Here is a 9,323-nt window from a genome sequence, read left to right as displayed (position 1 = left end):
CCTTGACTTATTTCCTTTGCCTTTTTGCCATCCGTCGCTGCCACTGAGCTACCAGCACTTGTTCCATTCTTTTGTGCCTAGGGCTTTAGCTACCCTATCCCTTTCAGATGGCCAGAAGTAATTCACATCATTCATTTTTTTATTCAGACATTGGGGTTCTTGCCAAAGCCAAGCACAATTCTAGATTCTTAAACACAAAGTTATGAGTAAGAATATTTAGGGCTGGGAATGTGGCTTAGTGGTAGAGTGCTTGCCTAGCATGCATGAAGAAGCCCTGGATTCAATTCCTCAGAGCCACAAACAGAAAAAGCCTGAAGTGGCACTGTGGCTCAGGTGGTAGATGCCAGCTTTGAATGAAAGAAGCTCAGGAACAGTACCCAAGCCCTGAGTTAAAGCCTCGGGACTGAAAAAAAAAATATTCATATTGTGCTCTCATGGCCTTTTTGTTTTGGTCATAGGCTGTGAGACAGGAAATATTTAATGAACCTGGGACTTCATAACAGACTAAGAGCTGTTCTCCTTCTATGTGCGAGGAAGACCAAGGACGATGTGACAGAGTGACTGGAAGGAAGGCTGCTTAGACTGGGGTTTAAGAAAGGCTTGTGCTGGGGCCGGGAGTTTGGCCTAGTGGTTAAAGTGCTTGCCTAGCATGAATGAAGACCCGGGTTCGATTCCTCGGTACCACATACATAGAAAAAAGCCGGAAGTGGTGCTGAGGCTCAAGTGGTAGAGCTCTATCCTTGAGAAAGTCCAAGGACAGTGCTCAGGCCCTGAGCTCAAGCCCAGGACTGGCAAAAAAAAAAAAAAAAAAAAAAAAAAAAGGCCTGTGCAAGATTTACAATAGAACAAAACCTAGATACATAAGGCCATATAGTATGACACTAAATGAAAGGACCTCCAGGATGCAGAAATAAAAGTCATATAATGAGTGATTGTTGTCCTTAATGTACTATGTTATCTCTCATTTCTTTTGCTATCCTTGGTTAGATCATATTGTTACAGTATTTCACTTTGTTATCTGATATATTGTATATATGCTTATTTGGTTATTTGAAATAAGGTAGGGAAGGAGGGAAAACAAAATGAGGGGCAGGGGGTGGAGGAAGGGAAATGGGGACCAAGACATGAGAAAGGGTATCAATGCTTGTGAAGTAATGCACCTTCTATCTGGTGGATATAATGTAACCCTTCTATTATTTACAATAAAAAATATATGGAAGAAAAAAAAAGAAAGAAAGGCCTCTGCAGAGGTGGCATTGGAGCACCTGAAAAACAACAAAGGGGCCATGAAAAGGGGAGATGCTGCCATATCTACTTTGGCTCCTATAATAAAGCTCTCAATGTCTTACTCCATCTTCTTGTATCCTTTCTTTCATCTCTTTGTCTGGTTAAGACCACAAACCTGAAGAGCCCTTAGACAGAATCAGGTAGTCAGACTCTAAACTCAGCAACTTAACCCTATCAAATTTTCCCCATAACTTCATAGAAAACACTTAACAAGCACTCCCAGAAAAATATGCATGTTTTCATACAAGAGTTCAGATTTCAGAGAGAGCTACTATTACCTGGTACAAATCCATACCAAATACTGGAGACACCCAAGGTTTTGTCATGTGTAATCTATGGCAGCTCCTCCTGTGAATAAAATCAGAGAAAGATGCCATAATATTTGAGCTATGCCTAAAAGAACTACAGATCTATCATAACCTTTCCAAAACAAGACTGTGATAGCTTTCCTGGAAGCTGCCACATATCCAAGTACTGGGAACTCAGGTGACAATTCATGAGGAAAGCAAACAAGCTGGGCATTCCTGTGTCCACAACCAGGGTGTGTAGCTGAGGATTGTGGAAACTGTGGCATTTTCACAAGTGCCTCTAATATCATAGAGTGTTGACATTAGAAGTTCGTATCTATTAAGTGGTCCTGCTGAGAAAAGGTTGGGGGTTGTTTTTTGTTCGTTTGTTTTTGTCAGTCCAGGGGCTTGATTGGTTTTGGGGTCTGACCGCTGTCCCTGAGCTTTTCAGCTCCAGGCTACCGCTCTACGCCTTGAGCCACAGTCACTTCTGTGTTTCTAGAAGTTAGAGTCTCTCCGACTTAGTGCCTGGGCTAGCTTTGAACCACAATGCTCAGATCTCAGCCTCCTGAGTAGCTAGGCCTACAGGTGTGAGCCACTGTGCCTTGCCTTGCTGAAAAGGTTGTGTTTTATAAACTTCATTCATGTTTACTTTGTGAAAAAACCCATCCTGTATGTGTGCCAGGATAGAGTTAAAACCAGTAGGTAAGTTGAGGAAAGAAAGGGTTAAGCTCCCCCCCTCACTATTTCTATGTCTAGATAGATGTTAAGTTCCAATGATAAACTATCCATCTTACCCACAGCCTCATTTCCTAATGGATTAGGAATTGCTAGAATACAGGACCACATGTATTCACCTAACTCAGAAAGTAAAAAAGCTACAGAAGACCCAAGGTGAGGTCCCATCTCCAGTCTTAGTGTAACTCCCATTTACTGTGGGAGCAGGGAACTCGTTTTTCTCTTTCCTAAAATTTTCACCTTGTGAGGCTTTTTTTTTTTTTTTTTTTTTTTTTGCCAGTCTTGGGAGGCTGGAACTCAGGGGCTGAGCATTGTCCTTGGGCTTTCTCAAGGGTAGGGCAGCCACAGCACCACTTCTGCTTTTTATGAATGGATCCCAAGTATTTGTGATCTTGAGTGGAAAACTGGGAAGGTGAAGTAGGGAACCCCCCCTCCCCCGCCCCACTCCTCTCCCCAAGTCTGGTGACATGAAAGAAGATAGGAGTCTCAATTGTGATCTGGAAAGACACCAGAGCAGATGGCTACTATATAGGTAGTCAGTTTAAAAACCGGTGTTCCCTTTGATCCTCGCTAATCAAGAGGCTGAGACGTGAGGATCAGGGTGGGAAGCCAGCCTGGGCGGGGAAGACTCGAATTTCTTTCCAATTAACCAGCCCAGGCCCCGAGTTCAAACACCAGGACACCCTCTCACCCCCCCCACCGTCCCCACACGTGAGTCTGGACCCTTGGGTTTGCAGCCAGCTCTCTGCAGCTCTGCAGGTGATGTCTTTCTCCATGCCGGGCACAGAGTGGCCCCTGGGCCGGAGGAACCACAGAATGACGTGGGATAAATAATGGGTGGTATGACCTGAGCCTGTCTCCCAACCGCCCTCACAGAGTGGACTAAAACTACTTAGGTTTCCACAACGCAGTGAAGGCCCTGAGGGACTCCCCAGACACGCACAGTGGTCGCCCGAGGAGGTGGCAGCTGCGAGATTTTGCACTCCGAGGCCTCCAGGCCGGCCTCAGCCCGTCCTCGGTCCTCCACAATCCCACAGGCCCTTGCGCCAGGGGCACTTCCGGCGCTCTCGCCGGCCCCTCCGCCCCCCCCAGCCGTGCGTCTCTATGGTCCGCGGCCGCTGGCCGGGCGGTGTCATGGCGGCGGGCGTCGAGTTGGCAATAGGAGCCCTCAGGACTGGAGCGAGCCCCTGAAACGCAGGAAGAGGGCTCCCGCAGCTCGCACGGCGGGGAGCCGAGGGGGATGAGAGGAAAGGCCGCGAGGGTGTCTCCGTCACCGGCGGCCGCCCTCCGGTGAAGCCCCCGGCCGGGTCTCCGTCTTGTTATTCCTGTTTCCCCAGGCAGAACCCGGCCGTGGCTAGGAGCTCGGAATTCGGCCTTGGAACCCCGAGCGCCGCCCGGACTCGCCCGCCGCGGCCCGAGGACCCTCGGCGGGACGTCCGACGGAGCGGAGCGGGCCGGGCCGCCCTCCACACCCTCCGCGGCGATGTCGTCCTGGCTCGGGGGCCTGGGCTCGGGCCTGGGCCAGTCCCTGGGTCAGGTCGGGGGCAGCCTGGCCTCCCTCACCGGCCAGATCTCCAACTTCACCAAGGACATGCTGATGGAGGGGACGGAGGAGGCGGAAGGTACCCGCGGGGGCGCAGGGGCCGGAGGGCGGCGGGCGGCTCGGGGCACTCCCGGGCCACGTCCGTTTGGTCCCCGCTGCCAGCTGTCAGGAGACGTGGACGGGCCGCCCAGCGGTGACACTCCTCCTCCGCCCTCCCCGGGACTCGGGGTCCTGGGGGAGAGCGCGGGCTTCCCTCTGACCAAGGGAGACCCCGCGGAACGGCCCCGACGCCGAACCCCACACTTCTGTTTCTTCCGTGCGTGTTGATCACTTAGTTTCCCCCCCGTGGGTGTCCTCTATTTGGACACAAGTTTGTTTTTCAGGACTTGCTTATGACAGTCGCTTCAATCCTTCCTTAAACATTTTTTTAACAGTTGAAGTAACTCATAAAACATTTGAAGACAGTTGCCCTGCCTTGCGCATATTATTTGTTGGGGAAACATGGTTGTTGTTGTTGTTGTTGTTTTTTCTGTTCAGATGTTTTATGCTTTTGTTTATCGTGATCACGAATGTGAAAACGATTTTTGTATACGAGTGCCTATTTTCTCCCTATTTGAACAGAACAGCGATGAGTGAGGTTTCCCTACAAACCATTCTTTCCTTAAGTCCTCGTATCTTGTTTGACAGTTGAATAATAACCTCGATTTACATGATAATTAGAGGTTAATTACTATTTTGATTCCTTGACGTTTATTTCAGCAAGTAGGATATGGCTCAGTAGAATTTTTCAGATTGTCCGAGTGCATTGGTTCACGCCTGTAATCCTAGTTATTCGTAGGGAGGTCAAAAGTTAGGATGTAGGTCCGGGGACACTCTGCAAGTGAAAAGGTACAGAGACCAGGTCGGAAGCGATAGCTGGATTTGGTGGCTTGGAGGCTGCCATTCAGGTATGGAGGAAGCAGAAACAGAACGGTTGCTGTGCAGATTTGCACTGGGCATAACCTCTACGATTTTTTTAACTGTAGCAAGAAGAGATGGGAGAGTGTCCAAAGACAGAATACTGTGCCCACAAATGCAGACCCCTGAGCTTAAAAGTGCAGTACCACCAAAATAAGTTTCAAAAATTTCTATCGTGATCTGCTTCCAGGGAAATAATTGGACTGGTCTTTTGGAAAAAAGCCTTTCCTTTAGGCAGTTCCTTCTTTCTTTTCTCTTTCCCGCTTTCTCTTTCACTCTTTTTGTTTCTTTTAAAAATTAGCTTACATTAGTTATACAGAAGAGGATTCCATTGTTATATTTTCACATGTTTACAAATGCATTCCAATCAATCTCAACCCCTCAATCATGCTTCCTACCTCCCTTCTTCAAGACAGTTTTATTTAAGAAAAATATATATTTTGGGCAAGGAGTTTGGCTTAGTGGTAGGAGTGCTAGCCTAACATGCACGAAGGCCGGGGTTCTATTCCTCGTACCACATACACAGAAAAGCCAGCAGTGAAGCTGTGGCTCAAGTGGTAGAGCTCTAGTCTTGAGGAAAGCCCAAGGACACTGCTCAGGCCCTGAGTTCAGTCTCCAGAAATGGCAAAAAAAAAAAAAAAAAAAATTCTTTTTTAACATACTGGGGATTGAACCAGGGCTTTACGCTGGTTACATCCCCCACCTTAACAGTTTTATTTCCTTTCTTTTCTTTTTTTTTTTTTTTTTTTTTTTGCCGGTCCTGGGGTTTGAACTCATAGCCTGGGCAATGTCCCTGAGCTTCTTTTACTCAAGCACTCTACTACAGGACCACTCCTGGCTTTTTTTTGTGTATATGGTACTGAGGAATTGAACCCCCAGGGCTTCATGCATGCTATTCAAACACATTACCATTAAGCCACATTCCCAGCCCTCCTTTTTATTTTTATTTAATAGAATGTTGTTTGTTTGTTTCTTTGTTTATTCATTGTTTTTGGTTGACTGTGGAGCCTGGGAGCTGTCACTGAGCTCCTTCGCTCAAAGCCTAGGGCTACTACTTTTGAGTCACAGCACTACTTCCGTCTTTTTCCGAGTATGTGGTGCCTAGGAATCGAACCCAGGGCTTTGTGCATGCTAGGCAAGCACTCTACCATTAGGCTATGCTCAAGGCCTCCAGTTTTATTCTTTTAAGTTAATAAATTAGCATTCTGTTCAGTGTTTCTTGGTGTACTTGGGGTTGAACTTAGCACATCAAAACATTTTAAATAGCCATCTCTACCACTTAGCTACATCTCAACACCTGTTTTTAAAAAATTATGGTTTCTATTGTATTGCAATTACTTTTATAGAAAACACACTGGCTTAAACATTTCTTGAACTCCTATTTATGGAATAAAATCCTGAGCTCTTAAGTTTTGAGAAATCAAGGACTAAACTTGAGCTCAGTCTCTTCTGGTTGCCACAGTTATGCACATTCACGTATATAAGTCTGTACTCCCAGCTTATGCACCATAGAACTTTGACACATAGCTACACAACTCTAAGCTTCTACATGAAAAGACTCCTCTGCTTCCTGCTTCAACTTATTTGCCTGGAACATACAACTGCTTAAATATCAATGACTTGAAAACATTCTGACTTCAACACAAGTTGAGTTTTCTGCCCCAGCTAGTTTCAACCCATAATTCTCAGATCTCCTGGGTAGCTAGGATTGCAGGTATATAAATATACCACTTGTATTCTTTTATAATTTTACTTGTAGTTTAGAGGAGTTATTTTGATTAGTTGATGAATTACTATTTCTGAGACAAGGCTTTATTACGAAGACCGGCTGCTGCTTACCAAGTGCAGGAATTGCAGATATGTAAACCACTCTTGGTCCAGATAAGACCTTTTTGTTAAGTGTTATGAGTAATGGGGTGAAAATACTACTAACAAAACAAATCAAGATTGTAACTCTGTGAATGATTTCCTAACAAAATTGATGATACCATTTTTGCACTGCTGAGCGCTTAACTGTTTTTTTTCTTTTCTTGGTCAGTCATGGGGCTTAAACTCTGGGCCAGGGAACTGTCTCTGAGCTCTTCAGCTCAAGGCTACTTCCCTACCCCTGCAGCCACAGTAACACATCCAGTTTTCTGGTGATTAATTGGAGATGAGTCTCATGGACTTTAGTCCCCAAGCTGGCTTTGAACTGCGATCCTCAGATCTCAGTCTCCTGAATAGCTAGGATTACAGATGTGAGCCATGGCGCCCTGCTTCTTAACTGCTTTTAAATGAAAATGTGCTGACACAGACTGAGCCTAGTCCCACTTTTAATAAATATTCCCTGTTGTTTTCAGTGTGTTCTGGACCTCTGTGCAGAGGTCATTAATTATTTAGAGTCAATAATTATTGGGAGTCAAAGTTGAAAATCAGGATCCTGAATAGTTAGGATTATAGGTTTCAGGTATGAGCTACTAGTACTCTGTTGCTACATTTTATTTATTTATTTATTTATTTATTTATTTATTTGTTTGTTTGTTTGTTTGTGGGTCATGGGGTTTGAACTCTGGGCCTGGGCATTGTTACTGAGCTCTTCAGCTCAAGGCTACTGCCCTACCCTTGAGCTACAGCACCACTTTTGGTTTTCTGGTGATTAATTGCAGATATGAGTCTCAGGGACTTTGTAGTGCCCAGGCTGGCTTTGAACCGTGATCCTCAGATCTCAACCTCCTGAGTACCTAAGAATACAGGCATGACCCATCATGCCTGCTTAAGTATTTAATTTATAATTACTGCTTTGTTTTGTTTTGACTAGACTTACCTAATTCTGGGAGAAGGGAAATTGAAGCCATTCATGTAATTTTAAGATCAGAGGTAAGAAAATTTGATTTGTTTCTTTTGAAACCATGAGAGATACTTGTGTTTTCTGTTCCTTGTTTTGTGTGTGAATTGAGGGCATAGGGACTGTCCCTGAGTTTTTTTGGCTCAAGGCTAGTTCTCTACCACTTGAACCACAACTCTACTTCTGGCTTTTTGGTAGTTAATTGGAGATAAACGTCTTACAGAGTTTCCTGCCTGGGCAGGCTTTGAACAGCAGTCCTGAGATTTTAGTCCCCCTGAGTAAGATTACAGGCATGAACCATCAGCATTCAGCTCATAATGAGATCTTATGTTCAAAGAAAATTGAAAAAAATATATTCATCTATAAAATTATTGAAGTACTGGTCTAAAAACAAAATGACCTGGCCCAACAAAGACAATGTCTTTTTTTTTTAATAATTTTTTTTTTTTGCCAGTCCTGGAGCTTGAACTCAAGACCTGAGCACTCTCCTTGGGTTTTCTTAAGGCTACAGCTCCACCACTTAAGCCACAGCACCATTTCTGGCTTTTTCTACGTATGTGGTACTGAGGAATCAAACCCTGGTCTTCATGCATGCTGGGCAAGCACTCTACTACTTGGCCAAACTCCCACTCCAAAAGACAGTGTCTTGAAGATATAGTAGTTTACTTTGATGATGTTCTATCTATATTGTTCTATGATAGCATGGTCATTTCTTCATTTGATATGATGGTATATTTTTATTCTTTTTTTTTTTTTTTTTGTTAATCATGGCTTGAACATGAACTCTGGACCTGGGTGCTGTCCCTGAGCTCTTCTGCTCAAGGCTACCTCCTACCCTTGAGCCACAGTGCCATTTCTGGGTTTCTAGTGGAATGGTTAATTGGAGATAAGAGCCTCATGGACTTTAATGCCCAGGCTGGCTTTGAACTGCGATCCTCAGATCTCAACCTCCTGAGTAGCTAGGATTACAGGTGTGAGCCACTGCACCCAGCTTATTTTAATTCTTAATGCCTGCAAATGTTAAGACTCCTTCATTTAAATATCTTCAAGGCTTTGTATCTTCAAGTGCCTCAATATTTACAAAGTAGGTCACTATTCTACCAACACTATATTGATTTAGTCAAAGTTGATGGCTTGGGCAAAATGGGATTGCTTGAACCAAGTTGAAACTTTTTCCTATTGAGTGACTGTGTAATTTGAAAACTATATTTATAGAATGAAATGTTTTCCTGTTGAATGACTAGGTGATTTGAAAACTATTTTTACTTTTTTTTTTTTTGCCAGTCCTGGGGCTTGCCAGTCAGGGCCTGAGCACTGTCCTTGGACTTTCTCAAGGCCTAGTGCTCTATCACTTGAGGCACAGCACCACTTCCAGCTTTTTCTGTGTATGTGGTACCAAGGAATTGAACCTGGGTCATCATGCATGCTAGGCAAGCACTCTACTACAAGGCCAAACTCCCAGCCCCTGTCCTTCAGCTTCTTTTACTCAAGACTAGCACTCTGCCACTTGAGCCACAGCACTTCTGGCCTTTTCAGATTATGTGGTGCCAAGGAATCTAACCCAGGGTTTCATGCATGCTAGTTAAGCACTCTACCACTAAGCCTCAAAAAATTGAAAAAACTTTTTATTTTCAGCTGTATTCAAACAACTGTTTTCAGTATTATGTATAATATTTAACTATATGCA

The 9,323-nt window shown here is 44.5% G+C and overlaps 1 protein-coding gene across 1 annotated transcript in view; it reads left to right on the top strand.

Moving 5' to 3' along the window:
- The first annotated feature begins 3,629 nt into the window (after positions 1–3,629).
- Positions 3,630–9,323, top strand: part of Trip11 (thyroid hormone receptor interactor 11) — a 67,547-nt gene continuing 61,853 nt past the window's right edge. Inside the window, 2 exon segments of the mRNA XM_090344722.1 lie at positions 3,630–3,934; positions 7,610–7,668. Of these exon segments, the coding sequence (XP_090200848.1) occupies positions 3,796–3,934; positions 7,610–7,668 (198 nt within the window). The 5' untranslated portion in view covers positions 3,630–3,795.

Source organism: Megascapheus bottae, chromosome 14, assembly GCF_031878675.1.
Source record: "Megascapheus bottae isolate mThoBot1 chromosome 14, mThoBot2.hap1, whole genome shotgun sequence".
Taxonomy (NCBI): Eukaryota; Metazoa; Chordata; class Mammalia; order Rodentia; family Geomyidae; genus Megascapheus; species Megascapheus bottae.
Note: the sequence above shows the minus strand (reverse complement) of the source record. Positions and strands in the feature narration are given on the sequence as shown.